Here is a 24,227-nt window from a genome sequence, read left to right on the forward strand (position 1 = left end):
TAATACTGTCTGCCGAAATCCCGAACCTTTTCTTGACCGCTAGGGTGAGAAAATCATGAGATGAAGGTTCTGGGTTTTCTCTGATGAAGCGTAGACAGTCGATTTCTGTACTAGCTGAGTCAGAACTGGTTCCGGCAACGGGATCAGCTTCAGGCGTAGTTCTGTTATCAACGGAAACCATACACTGCCTGGCCACTTGTGGGCCACTATCGCTGCCCATCCCCGAAAGGATCTCAGTTTGTCGAGTGCTTCCAACAGAAGGTTGGTTGGTGGGAAAAGGTAAATCCTGGACCACCTGTTCCAATTCGGGGACATTGCGTCCGTAGCTTCCGCTAGAGGATCCTCGTACGGGGCTACGTACCGGGCCAACTTCTTGTTGTCGCTGGTTGCGAAGAGATCTACTTGCAATCCTGGGACTTTGTTCAATATGAACGAGAATGATCCTGCGTCTAGGGACCATTCGGACTCTATCGGGCTGAACCTGGATAGAGCGTCCGCTGTCACATTGCAGAATCCTTGAAGGTGGATTGCTGATAAGTGCCATTTCATCTTCTTGGACAGATGAAAGATTGCTAGTATCACATGAGGTGATCTCGAACCTTGTTTCAGTTTCTTCTGGGAAAGAAACACTGCCATGGCTTCCAGGTAATTGATGTGGAAGGACTTGAAGAGGGGGAACCAAGTTCCCTGTACCTTTCGATGATGAGAATGACCCCCCCATCCTTCCTTTGAGGCATCCGTGTGGACGGTGACTGCAGGAGGGGGTGGTTGCAAGGGTACTTTTCCTCTTAAGCTCTTCACTTCCGACCATGGCGTGAGAATTGATCGTAGACGACTTGGTAGTGGTCTTAGTAGATCTCTTCGATCGTTGTAAGCGAATTTTCTCCAGATCCCTGATGCATCTTTTAGTAGTGCTCTCAAAAGTGGGTCCGTCAAAGAGCCAAACTGGAGACCCCAACACTCCCTCCTGTTGTCTTCTTGATATTCTTCGGGATTGAAGAAGATTTTTGACGGCCCCTGCTATCTCCTTTCTGTTTGCCATCGGCAACGAGAGGCAATGTGACTGTAAGTCCCAGTGAACTCCCAGCCACTGGAACTTTTGAGCTGGAGACAGCCGAGACTTTTTCAAGTTTATCTTGAACCCTAGATACTCTAGGAACTGGATCGCCTTTATGGAGGCTTGCACGCATTCTTCCTTGGATGCTGCCCACACCAGCCAGTCGTCCAGGTAAGCCATTACCTGAACACCCTTGAGGCGTAGTTGTCGAGTAACTGCGTTCGCAAGCTTTGTAAATATTCTCGGTGCGATGTTCAAACCGAAGGGCATGGCTCTGAAGACATATCTTCTTTTCTGGAGCTTGAACCCTAAGTAGGGGGAAACCTGACGGTTGATTGGTACATGCCAGTACGCATCCGTCATGTCTATGGAGACTGTGTATGCTCTTTTGGGCAGAAGGGTCCTTATGTGCTGAAGCTTCAGCATTCTGAACTTGTAGTTCACAATGAACTTGTTGAGTGGAGATAAGTCCAGAATGACTCTGAGCTTTTCCGAATCCTTTTCGGAACACAGAATAGCCTTCCTTGAAACTTGATGGACTTTGCTTTCCGTATTACTTTCTTGTCCAGTAATTCCTGAACATATTCTTCCAAAACTGGGGTTGAAGGTTGGAAGAAATGAGGAAAGCTTGGTGGAGTCGGGTTCCAACTCCACCCTAGTCCCATCTTGATCAGGCTGTGGACCCAAGGATTGAAGGTCCACTGATCCTGAAAATGGAGAAGTCTCCCTCCTACCGGCAGCATCTCACTTTGAGTGCTGGTTGGAGGATTTACCTCCTTGGCCACGTCCACCCTTGTAGCCTCTTCCTCTGGAGGGGCGTCTAGAGGAACTTTCAAAGGCTGGGGTGAAAACAGTCGCCAGTGTTTGGGGCACCAGTTGAAAGGTGGTGGTAGGTTGTGCCACTGTGTGGGACACCGTGGCCACAGGAAGCTGTTGGTGTTGCTGTCTTGGTTGAGAGGGCAACCGAGGTCGTTTAGATTGTTCTTCGGCTGGGGACCTCCTTCAGCCGAAGATTTCCTCTTTGAGGATAAGCCCCACTTGGAGAGCAGATTTCTGTTCTCCAAGGCAGCCTTATCTACGACCTCTTTGACCACATCACTAGGAAAGAGGTCTTTTCCCCAGATATTAGAAGCTATGAGCTTCCTGGGTTCGTGTTTTACGGAGGCGGAAGCAAACACGAACTCTCTACAAGCCGTCGTGGCTCTGACAAAGTTGTACAGGTCCTTAGTTACTGTAGCCAAGTGAGCCTTGGCAAAGACCACATACATGTCTGGGGTATTGGGAATGCTAGCCATTGTTTCTAGCCCTGTTTGGAGAGACATAGACGCAGCCAGGCGTTCTTTAGTCTCGTGTTCTCTTTTTAAGAGAAACTCTGACAGCTTTGGGAGGTCCTCGTTGAACTGTCATCCAGCGATATCGCCCTCCAGCTTCCCGACTGAGAAGATAACATGAACGTCCTTCCAGTCTTTATCATTTGAAGGGAAAGCAAGGGAGAAAGGCTTGCATTCCTCTAGTGTGGGACAGGGTTTTCCTGCCCACGCCGCCTTCAGGGCTGCTTTAAGCCCTTTATCCATAAAGGGAAAAGCACGTTGAGGGTCAGCAATAAATGATGGGTATTTCTTGCTCAAAGCCGGCACCATTGAGCTAGTGAATGCCCTCTCTTTTAGGTTTGACGTAAGCATAGCTTGCGCCTTAGCGAGCTCAAAGACAATTACTTCTTTGGGCTCCGTCTCTTCTTTGGCTACCGGTTCATTTTTGAGCCGGACATAACAGTCCGGGTATACCCCTCTGCTGGGCCAAAACTCAATCTCCTCCACTGGAACGGAACCCAGTTTCTCCGAGAGGAAGATCCTGCCTGCTGACGTAGGCATATGTTCCGCATACCTCCACGGGTTAACGTCGGAGAATGCAGGAAGGTCCTTAACGTTTTAGCTTCTTCGGGGCTAGGCGTGAAGAAACTAACTGCTCAATTTCTGTCCGGAAAGTAGTCTCTTTCTCGGTAGACTTCTTCTGTAAGTCATAAACCATTGACATTAAGGACTGGAGAGTACTAGTAATCGTCTCCAGATGAGGCGGTTGTGAAGATGTTGAGGGTTCTGGCTCAGCCACCGCAGCCGAAGAAACCGAAGCCACTTCGACGTTCTCCACATCACTAGCAGGAGGGACAACTGCCTCCTGGTCTAACTCTTCTACAAGGAGATTCTTCTCGGTCTCCTCAGAGACGACTGACATATTGTCGTCTAAATGGATACTTTCCAAAGTACAGTATCCGCAACATCAGGTTCTATAGACTTCTGAACCTGAATCTGCACCAAAGGGATTGCAGGTTTCATCTGGGGGATGATAGCGTCATCACGCGATCCGGGGAAGAGACAGTCCCTCATCCTAGCATTAGGAAGGTATGGGCCCGAGGTGTTCTTTTGAAAACCTCTTATCCATTTACGCAGTGCAGCCCTAGCTGCATCCCTAGACTCGGTAGACTTTTGTTCATCAAAAGCCTCCTTAACCAACTTCTCACACACGGTACATACCTTCGGGTCCCAGTACTTGAGAGCCCCTTTGGTGATGGAACAGCGGGCGTGAGACCTACACACGCCATGTCCGTAGAAGTCCTTGCTGCGGACCTTACAAAAGTTGTTCCCGCACTCAGGATGCTCCTCCTGTAAATAAAAGAAAAGCAAATGAGTTTTCTGTGAAATCTTCTGATTTCAACATAACAACAGTTATAATATTTAGCTTGGATAGGGTAAGCTATAGAAGGAAAGACACCCACATGTGTTTCCCGATCAGCCATTTGCTATGACCCCCCCCCCCATATTGAACTAAAAAATTCATAAAGAATTAAATAATAATAGAGGAAATATCTAAGATATTTAGTGTCTTCTTGACACATCCTCTTAAAATGTTCAATATAGTGGATAATATTAAATGGATATAACCATTATTATAGAAGAGAATCATCTCTCTATATGATGGTCTCACAAATGGCTGTACAAGAACCACTTGTAGGCTGGAAAAAAAAAAAATAATTTTTCCCTGGGTACAGCAGTTGTCGGCAGCAGTATGCCGTCAATGTTGCCGGCCCCGGCGACACTGCCGGGCCTGCCGGAAATGCCGGCCCTGCCGACACTGCCGGTCCCGCCGGAAACGTCGGCATGATGGGTTAGCTAGCTTATGCCGACAGGCCAGCGTCTAGTCGAACCTGCCGGCAATTGCCGGCAATAAAATAATAATATAAGCGGCCTTGCCGGTATTGTCAGCATATTGGGCTAGTCCGGCATATGCCAGCAGGCTGGTATCTACCAGACCTGCCGGCAATCGCCGGCAATATAATGATTAATATTTGGATGGAAGGCATAGGATAGTTGCCGGCAAGCTACTTAGTTGCCAGCAGACATACCTAGGACCTAATCCAGCGGTATCGGTCTACGATGTCCGAGGAAAGGGTTAACAGCGAACTGTTAGCCTAGCCATCCAAAACTGGCGGCAGAATTAACTGCTGACGTAGCCCATGATTGATAGTAGGAGAAAAAGATAAGGATAGAAGATGGCAAAGATCAACTAAGACGTCTACATCCTGAAAGAGTGTGCCAGTGGAAGAGGGAAATAAATTCGGGCTTCCACTCAACCATATCCCATCTTAAGGCATATGGAAGGCAGTCCAAGGGAGGACTCTAAGGTACTCTCAAAGATATGAGGTTATCTGCCAGCAGCGAACTAGCTACGGACAGAAAAACTCAAGCCAGGTCCACAGACATCCATAGGAGCATATGTAGGACCATGGCCATAAGGGTGTTGGATCATTCAACACGAAAGAGATAGCGGGGCAGGGGTGAATAGTCCATAAGAAAGGTAATACCCTAGGGCCTTACCTAACCCGAAGGATTCTGTCCTCATAGTAATCTCAAATAGGGGAATTCAATTCCCCAGGTTGGGTTAGGCAATGAGAGAACGTCCGAAAACGAACTCTAAGAGAACAGAATCTCGTACCAGGGATCAAAACAGAGAAGAAACCTATCTTCCAGTTAAGAACCCCTAATACAGGACTGTCTGCTAGACCATAAGGCAGAAATTGTGAAACAATAACCACCAAGGTCTAGGGAGGCTAGCCTCCTGAACAGCAACTAGCCCTACTGGAATACCGACAAGCTAACTCAGTTGCCGGTATAAATCCAGGTAGCTAGATGCCTAACACAGACTTTACTCTGATGTCCCGTCCTCAACTCCAAACTCAATGCTGACAAGCTACTCAGTTGCCAGCTCAGAGAAAAGGAGAGGGAAACGAAATGCCCCAGAGAATTTACCAAACCATAGGTAACAGCAAATTCACTGAGGATAGCCTAGGCTAATCAGAGGGAAAGGGAATTACTCTTGTATCTCATAGAGATAGTATTGACTTAAAGGGGCAATGATGTCTATCTTACCCCTAAAGATAATACAAGAGTAATGGGGACATAAAGTATACTAAAGCACTAAAGCTATTAAGCTAAAGAGCTTAGAGAAACGTTCTACGTAACTCTAGTAAACTATATGGAAGAGGAAAAAGAAATAGTAATATCTTAATTGTATAAAATATTGCCTAAGCTTCAATAAAACTTTACCAGGAAGGTTATATCATGCATTAGGTGTGAAAGTGCCTAGGCTACTAGCCTAGCACCCGTGAGGCTCTTATCAAAGGCCAAAAACACGACAACAATGACATAATATAAAAATTCCTAGCTAAACTTCTAGATAGCTAAAGTTATTAAAGCAATAATGCCGGAAATATCGTTGTTGCTAACTAAATGAACAAAAGAACGATCGCGTTCATGACACCATCCGGCTGGCAACGGCTCTTGTTACATTAATTACGATATCAATCGAGAGCAAAAACTGGCAAGAGCCTACATTTACACAATCTAAAGATATTACTTAACTTTCCAGATGCTGATGAAGCGGGAGAATCCATCATTAGCAAAGAAATTCCTCGAAAATAGCGAGATAACACTAAGAAATGCTGTCACCAAAAACTACAAACGAAAGAATGGTTGGTGGCGCCGCATAGCGGCGGAAGCCCGAACTATTTTACAGTACATTTGGAGAGTCGAGTGTTTACCTCTCTAAGACTCTCCTATTTTTCTTGCCACATTCCCTCTCGTAATGAAAGGCTATTTGGGGTGTAAATAGCTATGAGACGTGTCAAGATACGTCCTTACGCGATATCCCTTGGAGAGATTTAAGGGATACTCGCTCCAGGAGTTAGAATTCTGGGTACCTTCGGTAAATTCTCTGGGATATATCACTGTAGTCACGTATAACTTAGGAAGCTACCAACGAAGGAACTTCCATCAGGACGACATGGCCTAAGCCCAAAAACACATTTACATAGTGGAGTAACATTACCAATTCTGCAAAAAGTGCTAAAAGCTCCTCCTCTTGCTAATTGCACAAAATAACAGATAACTTTGAAGCCAAGAAATCTGCAGTCTTTATAAAAAACAAAGGAAAAATACCATTTAGGTCCACACCTCCATAAGCATCGAGGTCCATCAAGAGAGCTTTAATTTCACGAGATCGGAAAGCTATATTTGTTAGTTTATCCTCAGGAAAACAGGAATGAGGAAGCTCGAGTTTATCATTACTCTGCTTACTGTCAAACACAATTCAAGCCCAAAAGATCAAGCAAAACCCCATTACAGTATATAAAAACATTACAATGATGTTTAAATATATATGTAGAAACACAAGTAAAAAAATCAAAAGAAAAGTCAAAGGTCAGTAAAATCAGTTGGGAGGAGAGAGAGACGCATGTCTACTCTTTTCGAGCCAAAAGAAAAGTGACCAGAATACACAGGTGTGTGTGAGAGGGGTGGCTGGTTATTCTGGCTACCCCTCCTACTCCCCTACTGCTAAGTAGTGGTGGGGTAGTTCCACCTTGCTAAAAGTCTTATGGCTAGATTCAGCGTTGCCAAAAGGATAATCTCTAATACTGTAAATAGCATATGGATTGTATGAGTATTGGAACAAACCATATGTGTGTTTATGAATGTATGGAACTCATCGATGGAATTTTCTTAACCTCCAATGGGAAAATAGTTTTAGTTTTCGAGCTATCTCCCAGAATTGATTAGACTGGTAAACTGAGGTACTGTACTACAGTATCATACTGTATTTTATATCACTTGTAATAAATGATATAGACCGAAGACTAGGGGGACCTAGATGTGAGAGGGACTTGAACAGAAAATACTTACAGGTCCTGAAAGAACTTTATTCTCTGTTAACCACTTCCTTTTTTGAGTTTGATGTAATTTTAATTTCTTTTTTGTGAAACTAAAGTTATTTTTAGGTATAATTTTAAGGATAAGCTAAATGCTAGGTGCTGTACATAAAAATAAAGTAAAATTTATTTAGGGCTAATTAATTATACAGTACAAGAAATGTTTTAGCTAAGAATGTTGACCTTAATTTGTATATTCAACACCTGGGAAGCTTCTGTTGCTTCCCTTGTCAATACAGTAATACCTTAGAATACAAAATTAATTTGTCTCGGAGTAGCTTTCGTAGCATGATTTTTCATATAATGAGACACGTTTTATATATATTCCAAATGGCCTTATTGGTTTCAAGTCTGACAAAAACACCACATTAGATATAATAAGAAAGGTAAAACCAGAATGAAATAGAGCCGAATACATTTGAATTATTCAGCCTAACCCTTAACCCTTTTACCCCCAAAGGACATACTGGTACGTTTCACAAAAGCCATCCCTTTACCCCCATGGATGTACCGGTACGTCCATGCAAAAAAATGCTATAAAAATTTACTTTTTCATATTTTTGATAATTTTTTAAGAAAATTCAGGCATTTTCCAAGAGAATGAGACCAATCTGACCTCTCTATGACAAAAATTAAGGCTGTTAGAGCAATTTAAAGAAAATATGCTGCAAAATGTGCTGGGGAAAAAATAACCCCCTGGGGGTTAAGGGTTGGAAATTTCCAAAGAGCCTGGGGGTAAAAGGGTTAATACCTGTAAATGAAGTAGATATTATAACAATGGAATAATAAAGGAAAAATAATACAACAATGTGGAACCTAACGTTTCGAGTGAGGAAATGTCTGAAAGCAAAAACAGTGGCAGAGGAAGAGGACAAACAGCAGAAATCATTAACAGGGGAATGGCGGTGTATATTGGGGTTGATTACCCTGCTTCTCATAAGTCCTGCTATGAATGTGGATGTCATGAGATTCAGGTAATGAAAGTTATTGGCAGGCATAACAACTTTTATTTGTGTTAGATCTACCGGAATCCTGACATGGATGATTCTATCTTCGATTGTCTTCTTAGCATTATGGCTAAGATACAAGAAGATGATAGAAAGGCCTCTTTTGTCTTTGTTGGTGATGCCAATGCTCACCATAGGGAATGATTAAATTGTTTCTCTTACCGATTGCCATGGCTTAAGAGCTTTAGACTTTGCCTCTGAATCAGGCTTTAAGCAAGTCATAAGTGAAGTTACTCACAGGTCTGGTAACTGATTGGACCTCATATACACCGACTCCCCTGACATTATAACAAGTAAGGTTGGTTCTCCAGTTGGGACATGTGATCATGCCTTGATTTCATTAGTAGTGAAGACTGAGCAGCCTGTCCCTAATGTATCTTAATCATGTAAGATTTATATGAAATTCAAGCAAACTGGAATGGGATTTTGTATGATCTTTTGGGCTTGAATTGGTCACTATGGTATAGTAGTGTTGATCCTGTAGTCCCTTTGAATGAGAATCTAGTCAGCATAATTGATAGGCGTATCCCTTCTCGTGTACTAAGGTACAGAGGGAAGGACAAACCATGGTTCAATGATGATTGTAGACTTGCTTATTTGGAGAAGCGGGAAGGCTATCATCTTTGGAAGGGTAACAGGGCAGATTTGACCTGGAATAACTATACTCAGGTTAGAGATATTCCTCAGATGGTATATGCTGCAACTGAAAAAGAATACAAGTTAACCATAAAAGAAACCCTTTCTGGTGCAACCGATGAGCATAAGTGGTGGACTACCCTTAAATCTGCACTCTGGTATAGATGCAACAGTTCCACCTTTACCTAAACCAGATGGCTGTGTCACTCACTGTCCAAAGGACAGAGTAATGAGAAACTCGAACTTCCTCATTCCTGTTTTCCTTAGGCTAAACTAACTAGTTTAGCTTTTCAATCTCATGAAATTAAAGCTCTCTTGATGGACCTTGATGCTTATGGTGATGTAGATCCAAATGGTATTTTTCCTTGGTTTTTTATAAAGACTGCAGATATCTTGGCTCCAAAATTATCTGTTATTTTGCACAAGTTATCAAGAAGAGCTTTTAGCACTTGTTGGAGAATTGGTAATGTTACTCAAGTTTTTTATCATGTTTTGGCAAAACGTCTTGATGGGTTTGCTGAAGGTAATCATCTGTTCCCTAGCTTGCAATTTGGTGCTCATAAAGGCCTTGGATCATGTGATGCCCTTCTTACAATCTGCATTGCTGTACAGAAATCCCTTGATTGTGGTCAGGAAGTTTGTATGATTGGCCTTGATTTTAGTGCTGCCTTTGACCGTGTTAATCATGAGGCCCTTGTTTTCAAACTCAAACATTTGGGAGTGGGTGGGTCATTTCGTAGCATCATTATTGAATTTGGAAGTAATAGATCGCAAAGAGATGTTGTTGATGGTCACCATAGTGAGTATAGGAAAGTGATATCTGGTGCTCCTCAGGGTAGTGTTCGTAGCCCATTACTTTTCATACTATGTACACATGATATGTGGTTTGGTCTAGAAAACAAGCTTGTTGCATATCCAGATGATGCTACTCTCTTTATATCCATTCCATCTCCTGAATGTTGATCTGGGGTTGCTGAATCCCTTAATAGAGATCTAGTTAAAATTAGTGCATGGTGCAAATTATGTGGTATGAAGTTGAATCCTAACAAAACACAAAGTATGATTATAAGTAGGTAAAGGGCCGTAGCTCCTCAACATCAAGATCTCAGCATTGATAATGTTTCTTTAACTTTGTTTGACTTAGAATTTAGGTGTGAGTCTCGACAGCAAATTTACTTTTGAGATACACATTAGGTCTGTCTTCTTCAATTGCACAAAAAAATTGGCTTATTGAAAAAGTCTAAGATTTTTGGTGATCAATCTGTTTTGAAGAAGTGTTTTAATTCTTTCATTTTACCTTGTTTCGAGTATTGTTCTCCTGTCTGGTGTTCAGCTGCTAATTCTCATCTTGATTTGTTGGACAGGAATGGTCTATTAAATTTCTTATTCCTGATCTAGATATTAATCTCTGGCACTGTCGTTCAATTAGTTCATTATGCATGTTGCATAAGATTCTTAATAATTCTGACCATCCTCTACATTCAGATCTTCCCGGGCAGTTCCATCCTGTTCGTAATACTAGGTATGCAGTTAATTCTAATAGTCAGGCGTTCTCCATCATGAGGCTCAATACTACACTGTACTCTAGAAGTTTTATTCCAGCTGTGACCAAGTTGTGGAATGATCTTCCTAATCGGATAGTTAAATCAGCAGAACTTCAAAAGTTCAAACTCGCAGCAAGTGTTTTTATGTTGAACAGGCTTGCATAAGTCCTTTTATAGTTTAGAAATCAAATATCTTTTAATGTTCATGTTTTTGAAATTTTATTTTAATTTTCTTACTTATATCGTTTATTTATTTCTTTATTTCCTTTCCTCACTGGGCTATTTTTCCATGTTAAAGCCCTTGGGCTTATAGCATCCTGCTTTTTCAACTAGGGTTGTAGTTTAGCTAGTAATGATAATAATAATAATAATAATAATAATTAACACTTTACAAAACACATTAATAAATGGCAGAAAACATTAACACACAACTTGATGAAACATGAAATCAATTTTTTTTTATCTTTTTTTTACTTTACATTTTGCACTTTCTAAATTTTATCAATTTCTTTTTAACTCCCACTTCTCCATAATTTTGGATCACTTTGACCTTCACCGTGGTTTACTAATGGCCTCTGAAAAAAAATGATTCTAGGAAACTGGTTTTTTGCTTACATTTTAAATAATTCAGGAAAATGTTATTAAACTGCTTAAGAATACGACCTATGTGAACTTTTTGGGGTGTTTCTTTTCTATGAAATCTGCCACTTGATGATGCGAAGATAGCATCTCCTTCATTTCTGCAGTTGTCGTAGTCGTATCTGTTCCCTCCTCCTCTTCGCCGTTAGAGAACTGTTTCTGAATGACATTCGGTTGTATGTCCTCCAACTCCTTCAGGTCTTCCGTTATAAGCTCCTCAAGGTTCTTCTCGAGAAACTCATTATTATCGTCCTCATGGATGACCCGCCCCTTTGACCTCCCGAGTGTAATGATTTCCTCAACTCAGGTTGCAGAACAGGTTTAAGATTGTCAACGGCTTTGGCTTCGCCTTCAGCTAGGCCAACATCAAATCACTCCATGTCTCGTGCGGAGACAGCATCAGGCTACAGCTTCATCCATGAAAAGTTCAAGATGTGCCTCCAAACCTCCTTCCAAGCTTGATCGATGAGTCTGAGGCATATCATAATGTCGAAATGTTCCTTCTAAAATTCACGAAGGGTGAAGTTTGTGCTCTTAGTGATTTTGAAACATCTCTTGAAAAGGGTCTTATAGAGTTTCTTTGAATTATAAATTACCAGCTGGTCCATGGGCTGGAGGAGATGGGTGGTGTTAGGTGGAAGGAAGAGACCCTTGATAAAGGAATAGTCTAGGAGGATATCATCCTCGGGACCAGGAGGGTGAGAAGGGGTATTGTCCAACACCAGCAGACATTTCAGAGGTAGTTTTCTTTCAGATGATTTTTAAGTCGGACCCAAACAGAGGATTACCCACTCTATCTATGTCTTGTTACCCAGTCTTTTGAATGAGCCCTCCACATCACCGGTAGCTTCTCCTTTAGCACTTTGTGGGACTTGAAGGCTCGAGGGCTCTCCGAATGATACACCAGTAGGTAGGGCTTGACCTTACAATCCCCACTGACATTGGCATAGAGTGTAAGGGTAAGCCTGTCCTTCATAAGCTTATCCAGCAGCTTCTTATCTTCCTTTCTGATACAGGTCCAACAAGGCCTTTTTTTTGTTTTTCCCCAAAAGATCCCAGTTTTGTTACAGTTGAAGACTTGTTGGGGGATGTAACCTTCCTGGAGAGTCAACTCGTCCAATTTCTTAACAAAGGCTTCAGCTGCTTTCTTGTCCGAGCTGACAGCCTCCCCATGCTGTACCACTGAATGAACACCAGTTTGTCTCATGAATTTTTAACCACCCACACAAAGCCTTGAACTCATAGGGTGCCTGCTGCAATGTCCCTTCTTCTATATCGTCTTTGGCATGAGCATGGACAAAATCATTGGAAATAGTGCTGGCCTTGTGGAAGGTTACTTTCTCGATAATTGTGTCTCCAGCGATTTCCGTGTCCTTAATCCAAAGTAGTAGTCTCTCAATCTCATCATGGATGTGGCCCCTCTTACTAGAAAGGACAGCCATGTCCTTAGAAGGTGTTGGTGCTGTTATGGCTTCCTTAAGCTTAAGGATGGTGCCTATTGTTGGCAGATTTCTACCTTACTCCTTAGAAATCATACTCAACCACATGCCACCCTCATTTTCTTTATTATCTCCAGCTTCATCTCCGTAGAAAGCATCTTTTTCTTCTTTCCTTAAACATCAGCAACATTCTTGGGACCTGTGGCTATAGAATTACAGGTTGAATAAAGGAACACGAAAACTACTAGTATGAAATCGAAATCACCAACATGAATTCAATCTGAATGATAGTGAATGCTGAAACAAAATGGTCGAAGGACCAAGGCAGATGCATGATGGGAAAGATACAGACCAATAGGAGAGCAGGATCTTATGACGGTAACTATCATCAGGGTAGGGAGCTAACCAATGGGAGAGCAGGATGACGGTGGCGAGTTTAAAGCCGAACAAACGTGTGGCGCGCAAATTAAAAAATTTTTGGTGGCCACACAAATTTCGTTTCATATCCTGAGTATTTTTTTGTAATATGAAGCAAAAAATTTCATGATTCGTAAAATGAGTTTTTCGTATTCAGAAACTTTTGTATCTAGAAGTTTCACTGTATGTTGGATATACCCTTTATAGTAGTATTAGTAAAGAATGTTCATATAAGAATTTAGTAAATACAATATAACACTATTACTTTTTTTGTTTAATGGTGAGATTATTGTTGCCAAAATTAGTTTGTTTAGACTATATTTAGAATTATGAACTCTCATTTAGATGGCTAGGAAAAACGGGAAGATGTAAGGTATCCTTTAATAACATTAATCTTGAATCTCAACAGGTAATACTGACAGGTGGATCAGCCAAAATTCCCCGATTACAACAATTAGTGAGAGATGCTTTTCCACAAGCAGAGTTCTTGTGTTCTCTCCCTCCTGATGAAGTCTTGTCAGCTGGTGCATCTGTAGAGGCTGCATTGCTCTTGGGTCGTACTAGTCAGTCTCCTGTCTCATCCTCAATGGTGCCAGCTCTTGCTGTCACAATTAACTGTATGGTAAGTTCGAGAATGCGCACTTAGAAAATATAGTTTATAATTAGAAAATTGTAGAAATGGGTAAAATTTGTAATTTGTTATTTGTTCTAACTATAATTCAAACCCTTTTGCTCTTTATTAGGGAATAAACTTAAACTTTTGAGGAAGCTGGGAGACTAGCCATAAGAGAGGTATAACCACCCCACTGCTAGTTAGCGGGGTGGTAATGAGTAGTACCAGCTACCCCACTCGCACACACACCAGTGTTCTATCATCAGCTTTGCTTTTCGTTCAGTAGAGAGCGAACATTGTCTCTCTACCAGTTAACCTTTTGTGATTGGCCTTTTACTAATTTGTTCTTTTAGTTTTATTTTCACAGGTGTGAGTGTTGATGTTTATGAGTTGGCGTGGGAGAAGTTGAAGAGGGTTTTGTCTTCTTTAGAGTTTTCCATTATGGGCAAAGAAACCCCTTCCTTTTCCATTCTTCTCGATATCTTCCCTTTGATGCCGGACAACTCTTAAGACTGGAGGACTCCCACTTCCCTTAAAGCAGCTTTGCCTTCTTCCTCAGGGAGTTGCTCTCCATTAATGCACCTTCACCACCTTCTTCGACCCAGAACTCGACCTTGGTCTTGCTCTTTAGTGTTGACACTGCCGCACTCCCTGTTGTGAGATGGCTCAGCCATCAGAGGGAGTGCAAAGTCTGAAGCATAATCGTGCTCCTCGCAGAAGACACCTTTTCCATTCACGGGTTAGGTTTTCTCCTGGGTGGTCTCCTCAGCGCTGACAACGACACACTCCCTCGTTCTGAAAGGGTTCAGCAGGCGGAGGGAGTGCAAATTCTGAAGCATGATACTGCTCCTTGCCGGAGACACCTTTCCCATTCACAATGACGGCTCACTCCCTCATTCTGAGATGGCTCAGCCGACAGAGGGAGAGTAAAGTCGGAAGCATGTTCCGGCTCCTCTCAGGGGACACCTTCCCGTGTTCACGGGTTAGGTCTTCTCCAGAGTGGTCTTCTCTGTTCCTGATGACTGCCCACTCCCTTGATCTGAATTAGCTCAGCCGACAGAGGGAGTGCAAAGTCTGAAGTTTATTCCTGCTCCTCTCAGGGGACACCTTTCCCATTCGCTGGTTACGTCTTCCCCTGAATGGTCTTTGTTGCGGCCGACTATGAGCTTGGCCTTAGTCATGCTTCTCAGCGAGCTGACAAGGGAGCACTCCCTTGTTCTGAGATGACTCGTCCAGTGGATGGGGTGCCAAGTCCGATACATGTTCCTGCTTCTCTCAGGGAACACCTTTCCCATTCGCTGGTTAGACATTCTCCTGAGTAGTCTCCTCTGTGCGTGGTGACGAGTATGGTTTTGGATTCGTCCATGCCCTTCTCTAACCCCTCGAAGCGGCGAACTTTGAACTTCAATCGTCCAACAGCATAGCCGTCTAGTTCCTATTGCAGAATCGCACAGGGCTCTTGCCAAACTTTCGGGGGAGTTTTGACAAGTGACGTAACTTTGACGACGTTTGAGCAGACAACGCGTGACGAGGATTCCAGGAGAACTACTACCAGTGCGAGTTACTTGTCGGGGCCAGCCTCATTCCTCCTAATGCTGAAGTAGGTGTGTAACCAAGTAACTGCTTAAAGGAAAGCAGTTGCAAAGTGGAAGGCAGCTCTCAATCCCTACCTTCAGTTCAACCTCCACCAAATGTAGGGCAACCTTCCCTTCCGAGGGAGAGTTGCCCTCCACCTTCGATGGACAGCAATCTTCTTGCTTGTGGGGAGAATCGCTGACAGCAGCTATAGCTGTTGGCCGCCTTTTCCCCTGGCGGGAGAGACTGCCTTCCCTCCTTACCTTGAAGGTTCAAAACGAGTCTCGTCAGCTAACGCAAGACCGCTTGCAGTCTCCGGTTTCCATTGGCTTCCTATGAGTCTTGTAGGCCGTAATTTTCAAGGGTTATTGCCAACATTGATGAGGCTAGATCCTTTTGAATCCATACCTCATGTGTGGTAACCTCTTACAAGGGAGAAACCTCTCGGGGCTAATATTCCTTCGGGGTTATTACTTTCATTGTTCATTTTCGAAGATATGACGGAGAAACTTCTGTTCTTGACAAGAGAACGAGAAACCTAATGCACTTGTGCTCTTAACCCCTCTCCCAGTGAGGTTGAGGGGTGAGGAGTGCTACCATCTATAAGTTTTCCTTCTCTCCGACGACGATCCTTGCACCCTTATAGAACTATCTCTTGTCACAACGAACAGTTGAGTGAGTTCATCGCCCAACAACAGCTACTCACTAAACCCCCCTCACCACAAGAGAGAGTTGAGGGAGTTCAACATTCACTCATATATACGTGCCTGACCAAACTCTCACCTCACTCACCTTAGTGATTAATACCTCACTCGCCTGTTCGTTACTTGTTGTATAGCACACAAGTACAGTGAGAACAGCGCAAATCACTGTATGCGATACATCTTATAATGACTTTGTCTTCTAACCTGGAGTAAGCTGTAACTGTGCAAGATTCAGTTTGCTATACAGCTATACAATAGAGAGTTATCATTCACAGATAATTAAGCTACCTGAGAAGGCTCATGCGCAGGGTTCCACATCATCACAACTGTTCCCGTCAGTGCTCGCGTATGTTTGGCACGTTCTAACATTTGCTTCTTTACTTACTTTACTTTACTTTGATGGCTGCTTTTCCGGTCCCAAACAGCAGGGGAACCCCACTCTCTACAGGACCTCCACTGTCGTTTTACTTTGTTCGTTCAGAGTATTTAACGTTTCATATCGCGTATTGTTCATTTACTGTTAAATCGTCACTGTCAAAGGACTCATGAAATAAGAAAGTCTTCTGTTTCCTCTTGTAAGCCTTAATGTCTTCAATCATTCGAATGTTTCGTGGGAGCTTATTATATAGTCTAGGGGCCGCATATTTAAAGGCTCTGGAGCCTAAAGTAGACATAAATCTAGGTTCAAACAGTTTGAAGCCATCTGCAACAATTCTCGTGTCGACACGAGTTGTTAGCTGCGCAATATGTAGCAGTTCCCTTAAGTATTTTGGACACCCGGTTCTGATAACTTGGTGGGTTATTGTACATATTTTAAATTCAATTCTCGCTTTAATCGACAGCCAGTGTAAATCGATTAGTATAGGGGTTCAAGCTTTAGAAGTTTTTAATTCCAGTAACCCTTTAGTTTTAAAGATTTTAGAATGGCTTTATATTATTGGACTGAGAGGTATAACAGCTCAATTTTGTTGGGTTCTGGCTTACGTAGTTGTGTCTGGAAAAGAGAAGGCAGATTTACCAGCAAAGAATGCTGCTGCATAGTTTCGACCAAGAAGATATCCCATTCTGGTATGATTGTTTACGTAACATTAAGAATTTGATTTCCAATTGTTGGCAAAAGCATTAGGATGGTTGGGTTGAAAATAATGTTTAAAGGTTTGAGGGCTACTCATGAATGGCAGAGGCAAGGGACAGTGACACTGCCCTATCGCGCAGGACAATGCCCTAGAGACTGACCATATACACATATGATCAGCACCCAAGCCCCTTCTCCACCTAAGCTAGGACCAAGGAGGGCCAGGCAATGGCTGCTGATGATTGCAGCAACCAAAGAAACTAACAAGTTTGAGCGGAACTCGAACCATAGTCTGGCGTTCACCAGTCAGGGACATTACCTCATCGGCCACCACAGAGGTATCGAATGTTATGTCCCCCTGAAAGTATAACACGATGCCCCGAAAGTGGGAACTACTCTTTGTCATCTATGCATTGGTCACACTCGGTTGACACATGAATATTTGCTTACTGGCCAACCCCAGTCATATTGCGACAACTGTTTGGTACCCTTGATAGTGAGGTATTTGTTGACCGAATGCCCCACTTATAGTAGTGAAAGAAATATATATCTGTTTGAGGCTGGAGGTGAGGATGGAAAGTTCATCCTTGCCAAGATTCTTGGACATATGTCCTACCATGCTAGTGGTATTTTTAGCTTTATTTCAGAAGCAGGTCTTCTGAAAGATATTTAACTTTTAAAATGACATCTTTGCTTCTATGCTTTTAATTGATTTTTTTTTTTTTTTTTTTTTTCTTTTTTTACAATAAAAAATATTGGCATCAATGATCTTAGATGTCTGGATGCCAGAAAACCTCAAATCAATCAATCAATCAATCACCAGGAGGGTAGAAACAGTTTTACCCAGGGATTGCCACCAATAAGAATGCTTTTATGGGGAACATAATCCTTTGGGCTTATTATCTCAAACTTCTCCTCTCTATGGGTTACAGAACTCATTGGATCACTCCAATTCCATGTGATCTCTACCTCACTCCGTTATGCTCCCAGAGAATAACGGTCTTGTAAGACAATCCTTCGGGGTTATACTTTTAATCACCTATTTACTAGGAGAGGGAATCTGCTTATGCTTACATTTACGAATAATAACAAACATAGATTTGAGAGATCACATTGTTTTGTTAACTATATATTCATGAATATTTTTAATGTTCAAAATGCTATAGCTACTCATGGGAATTGATCCAGTTAGGGGCACAGAGGAAGCCCACTAGCTTCCTCAGAGGTTGACCTTGGTCTTCCTCTCGGAGATTCTGAAGGTAATGGGCACCGACATAGTCTCTAGTGTCCCTACCTGGTTCTGTCTCTTGTACATATTGTCTCCCTGTCACCTCTTGCTCAGAGTACTCCATCAGGAAGGCTAAAATACAGCCAACCCATAGCTTGACCTTGATCTTACTCCTCAGTGCGCTGACGACGACGTTCTCCTCAACCTGAATTAGCTCAGCCAGCAGAGGGGGATTGAAGTTCAAAGCATCGTCTAGGTTTTCTCAAGGGGAAGCACCTTTCTTGCCCGCAAGTTAGGTTTTCTCCTGCGTGGCCTTCTCTGTGCAGGGTGTTGAGAAGTCTTGGTTTCATCCATGCCTTCCTTTAGCGTCTTGGACCATGGTTTGTTGGAATGGGACAACAAGGTAGCGAGTAGGCTGGGGACAGCTGCAATACCTCTCTGGCGAGTTCGGAGTACTCGTCTCTCCTTCAACCATGACTCGTCCAACCAGCATGATTGAGGGCAAGCTTCTCGACTATCTACACGAACACAAGCGTTTGCACAGACATCGAAACTCAGGCTTTATGATATCAACTCATGAGTAAGTTACTATATTACATCACAAGGTCATGAGAAAGGGAATGCCTCCTGGTGACCTCCTGTTCCACAGAAAGGAGAACGCATCCAACTTTGGGGTCTCAAAGCTTCTACAGATTTGACTTTTCTTGTAGAAAAGGCGCCTGGCTGCTGGATACCAGTATTCGACCTCTCCTCCCTGAGTAAGTTTGTTCAATAAACTTGGTTCAGGATGGAGACAGCAGACACGGTCAGAACAAGCAGTCAGACAGGAGGACTTTGTGAAATCATTGGAATTGGGATGTTTGCCACCAGATTCCAGTTCATCCCTCTTCAAGGTAGTATTTAAGAATCATCCTAGACAATCGGTAATACCAGGTACTGTATTTTGACATGGTTGCACCTCCTTCTCCAACACCGAGTCAGGCTTCTCGAGTTTTTGTTGAGATCTGAGGGTTGTGGTAAAATCTTGGAATGCTACTAGACTTCAGACTAGGAAGAATGTGGTAACCCTTCTCTCTACTAGACTTGCTATCAGCACATCAGGTACTTCATCTGATAAGGCCACTGTCCCTCTTAGAGTGCTGGAGGTATCCAACGGATGAGTGTAAGATTCCAACCTCCTCTGGGGTGTTAAACCCCCCCACCCCTTGGAATCGAATCATTCCCCTGCTGAAGTTTGGTGATGGGCAAGAGGGCTCTCGAACTTGGGGAAATTGCTCCCCCAGTTCGAATCTAAATGATTATTTCCCTCTTATCTTTTTCTTCCTTTTAATATTGCTTCAACCTTCTCCTAATTTTATAAACTTTCTTTCGTGTTGCTGCCCCAACGGACCACAGACTCCTCATCTCCCGACTCTCCGTGACGACCCTACGACCACCCAGAAGGGCACCTGACAGCGTACCACACCAACGCTTTGATTGTAGTAAGCTCCGCAACCCACAGGTGGCACAGAACTACAAGGAGGCCTGCGAACAATACCTTGCAGACCCCGTGGGTCAGGCCACTGTTGAGCACCACTGGACCACCCTCAGAAACGCCATGGCCCGTGCCGCGGAGGAAACACTAGGCTACACCACCAAGAAACGGCAGGATTGGTTTGATGAGAATGATGCTACCATCTCTCTTCTCATTGAAACCAAACGACAAGCACGACTGACTTTGGAAAACCAACCAACAGCAGCTAACAAATGTGCTCACAAGGTGGCTAAAGCTGGTTGCCAAAGAGGGATCCGTGAAGCCCAGATCACCTGGTGGCAAAGAAAAGCTGCAGAAATACAGAGTTTCGCTGACCAACGTGACCTGCGCAGCTTCTATGCAGCAACAAAGGAAATATTCGGTCCCACACGGTCATCAGTGGGCAGCCTGAAGGACGCGGATGGGGCCACGACCATCACCGACAGCGAGGGCATCCTGGCCAGGTGGAGGTCTCACTTTGAGAACCTCCTCAATGACCAAGCAGACACCCCAGACGATCTCCTGCGAATGACCCCGCAGCATCCCGTCCGTCACTGGATGGCACTACCACCCTCCATCCATGACTTCAACAAGGCCCTGCAGCGCATGAAGCCCGGCAAAGCCCCAGGGCCAGACAACATCCCGTCGGAGCTCCTCACTCATGGTGGCCCCGGCTTGAGGAACCGTTTGATGCTCCTTATACTGAAAATATGGGAGACCAAGACCCCCCCCAGTGACTTCCGCGATGCAAACATCATTACCATCTTCAAGAAGGGAGACAGGGAGAACTGTAACAACTACCGGGGAATATCACTACTAAGCATCGCGAGTAAGATTTTCGCTCGGATTCTCCTTGACCGCCTCCTTATTCTCGCAGAAGACGTCCTGCCAGAGTCCCAGTGCGGCTTTCGACCTTCCCGCGGGACCATAGACATGATCTTCTGTGCGCGACAACTACAAGAGAAGAGCCTCGAACAACAACAGCCCATAATGTTCATCTTCTGGGATTTGAAAAAGGCCTTCGACAAAGTACCTCGACCTGCCATGTGGGCTGTCCTCAAAAGATATGGCTGCCCACCCGATTTTGTCAAGCTGGTGCGTGCCCTCCATGACGGAATGGTTGGGAGAGTCTGCCACCAGAACTCTCTTTCAGACCCATTCCCCATCAACGGCGGCCTGAAGCAGGGCTGTGTTCTGGCCCCAACGTGTTTCTCGCTATACACCGCAGCAATGCTCAACGAGATTCCCCCAGACACACCCTCAGTCGACCTACGTTTCCGCATGGATGGAGGCGCTTTCAACCTCGCTAGACTCCGCGCCAGAACCAAGACCACCTTATGTGCAGTGCGAGAACTGCAGTATGCTGACGACAATGCCACCCCAGGTCAGACGGCAAAGGACCTGCAGTCGTTAGCTGATGCATACAACTCTGCCTACGAACGTTTTGGGATGCAAGTCAACACAGACAAAACCAAGACCCTCGTCCAACATCCACCAGGACTGATGCTCCCCAACTTCAATACCACAGTGAATGACCAACCGTTAGAACAGGTGGACCAGTTCTCCTACCTAGGGAGCATCCTAACATCAGCTCCCACAAGCAAAAAGGACGTGGAGAACAGGATCAGGGCAGCCCACTCCGCCTTTGGCCGACTCAACTGCCGCGTATTTAACAACCATGCACTGACAATGACCACCAAAATAATGGTGTTCAGGGCAGTAGTCCTCTCCACGCTCCTGTATGGATGTGAAACATGGACGCTATATAGAAACGATATTAAAAACCTAGAACGCTTCCAACAAATGAAACTGAGGCAGATCTTGAAAATCCCCTGGGAGAGCCACACCACCAACATTGAAGTCTTAGAACGTGCCTCGCTGACCAGCGTGGAGGCCACCATCATCCACCACCGCCTCCGCTGGATAGGACACGTGCATAGGATGGATCCATCTAGGCTCCCAAAGAAAATATTCTACGGAGAACTGACCCAGGGCACCAGACCACGAGGAGCCCCGAAAATGCGCTATAAAGATCAACTAAAGCGCACCCTGGCTCTAACTGACATCGATCCTTCCTCATGGGAAGAAACAGCCAGGGACAGGAAAACCTGGAGGAGTACAGTACACCATGGCACTGTGGACTTCGAGGAGAGGAGGAGACAAAATGAGGAGGCTAGGAGGAGAAGAAGGAGAGAGCGATTAGAACAGCCCCGCCCACCACCTACCCTCACTTGTGAACACTGTCCGCGACTCTTCCACCACAGACTAGGACTTAACAGCCACATCAGACATAAGCACCCACCCCACAGATAGGAGGCTGATGGCTAACGACAGAACCCAATACTTGGACACAAGTGGGCGCCGCCGACGACAAAGACGACGACGATATATATTATGGAAATATATTTTATTTTTTTTTTTTCTTTTGGCTTGGATGTTTCTACATCCATTGTAGCCGCTGGCATGGATTTTTCTACATCCGTTACTGTTGCCTGCTTCGATGAATGGGAGGAGGGGTCTCGGATGGGGGTATTTGCATTTAAAACTATATGTGAGAGTATTGGATGATATCAGCCATCCCGAAGATGGTTTGGACCTTTTTGGCAGAACTATTCTCAAGTGTTGGGTCTTCGGAATCTAAGGGGATTCAATGCTTGGGGTAGGACTCTCGGCTTTTGGCCGGAAGCCCATCATTACAGATATGGGGAGGGTGATTCCATAGTTTCTTGGTCTCAGTCCTAATAGGCTGGTTCAGCTTACACTTATGCCTCTGTATCTGTTTTGGTGCTATCCTTCGTGTAGGGTATGGATTGGACCATCTGAGAAGTATTTGTGCCAATACTGGAGAGTGCAAATTTCCATTCTGACTTGTGATGCCTTAGTATTCTCGAGCAGGTAAATAAAACTCATTTTTTTTATTATCTCGACACTCATGGAATCTTCAAACAACGGACCCCCATCCCCTGGATACGCTGACTCTCCCCCGGCACTGTTAACAACCTCTGGCAAGTCTATTGAGGAAAATTATGTTGATGACCTTGGAACTGGAAAGGACCATTCTACTGATATTCCAAAATTGAATAATTTGGTTAATACGAGGAAACTTTGAATCCTTCATATTACCGAAATTCCAATAGACACAAACTATGATAATCTATATAAAGCATTTGAGTGCTATGGATGTATAAAAGAAATAAGGAGGAAACTTTAAGATAATAAATGGGATTCATGGATATCTTACAGCAGTCATGATGAAGCATTTAAAGCAATAAGTAACATGAATAATTTTAAAATTAATAACTTGAATGTTATGGCTGCTCTCTGCCATAAGGTACCAAAGGATTTGGATGTATATGGGCCTGACGACTGGTTGAAAAAAGACGCTAATTTAGTTATGCATTCCCAGAGAAAGCCAAATCCACCAATGTGGCTTGTAGGTGAATCAGAGGGGGTTAAAGGGAAATATTTTAAAATATGCAAATTAATATAGAAAAAAAAAGTAGGAACTATTGCACTGGACGATCTATCTCGTTTTGGAAAAAATAGTTTCCTTATCCATGCCAAATCAAGCACACAATCTGTAATACTGTCCAACCTAAATACAACTAATGATAATATTAAGTTCGATGTCAAACCCCACCTAAATTTTAGTTATGGAAGAGGAGTAATTTTTAACAGATCTGTATGAATTTACAGTGGAGGAAATACTGGCCATGTGTCCACTAAATGTATGGAAAGTGCATAAGGTTCCTGGAATATCAATGATTATACTTACTTTCCAGGATGCTGATGTACCTTTCTATATTAATATTGAAAATGAAATGATTAAAGTACGACATTCAAGCAAAAGCCACTGCAGTGTTTTAATTGTTTTAAATTTGGCCACCCGTCTAAAGTTTGCAAAATTGAGAAAATATGTGGTATTGCTCCAAATCTTACTATGGAGAATGTGCACTTGGAGAGAGGTGTTTAAATTGCAACTTGAATCATAAATCTACAGACGAGCTGTGAGCTGTATAAGCGTGAAGAAGCTGCCCTTAACAAATCTAATTTAGAACATATAAGTGTGGGACATGCCAAGAGGCTACTGAATAAATCATATAGCTATGCTAAGGCATTAAAATCAAACCCACCTAGTCCTGCCAATACCTCTAGAAAAAGAAATATACCATCTGTTAAAAGGCTGAAAAAAAAGATAAGCACATTACCTCCTGAGGCTTTACCATGGTGTATTAACACTAGGGCATTGCCCGTCTCTGTACAGCATTTGTCTCCCATCACAAAAACTAGTACAAATCTCTCTCAGGCCATGTCATTGCCTGATTTGATACTTCCACCTAAGACCAGCTTACCTGATGCAACTGTAATGGGAAAGGTGCAAAAACCTACAATCTTACCATCTATTAATTGCAAAAGAGAGAGACCTCCATCTCTTTCACCCCCCCCCCCCTCCATTAGAAACATTAAAGTTATGACATCAAATAAATTTGATGTTTTGTCTGTTGATGTTTCTAATGAACT

General features: G+C 43.5%; 1 protein-coding gene across 1 annotated transcript in view; it reads left to right on the forward strand.

The window, feature by feature from the left end:
• Window positions 1-24,227, forward strand: part of LOC137633593 (heat shock 70 kDa protein 14-like) — a 210,214-nt gene that overhangs the window by 28,545 nt on the left and 157,442 nt on the right. Inside the window, exon 3 of the mRNA XM_068365863.1 lies at window positions 13,408-13,620. Coding sequence (XP_068221964.1) covers window positions 13,408-13,620 — 213 coding nt within the window. The remainder of the gene's footprint in view (window positions 1-13,407; window positions 13,621-24,227) is intronic.

The sequence above is a fragment of the Palaemon carinicauda genome, chromosome 3 (assembly GCF_036898095.1).
Source record: "Palaemon carinicauda isolate YSFRI2023 chromosome 3, ASM3689809v2, whole genome shotgun sequence".
NCBI lineage: Eukaryota > Metazoa > Arthropoda > Malacostraca > Decapoda > Palaemonidae > Palaemon > Palaemon carinicauda.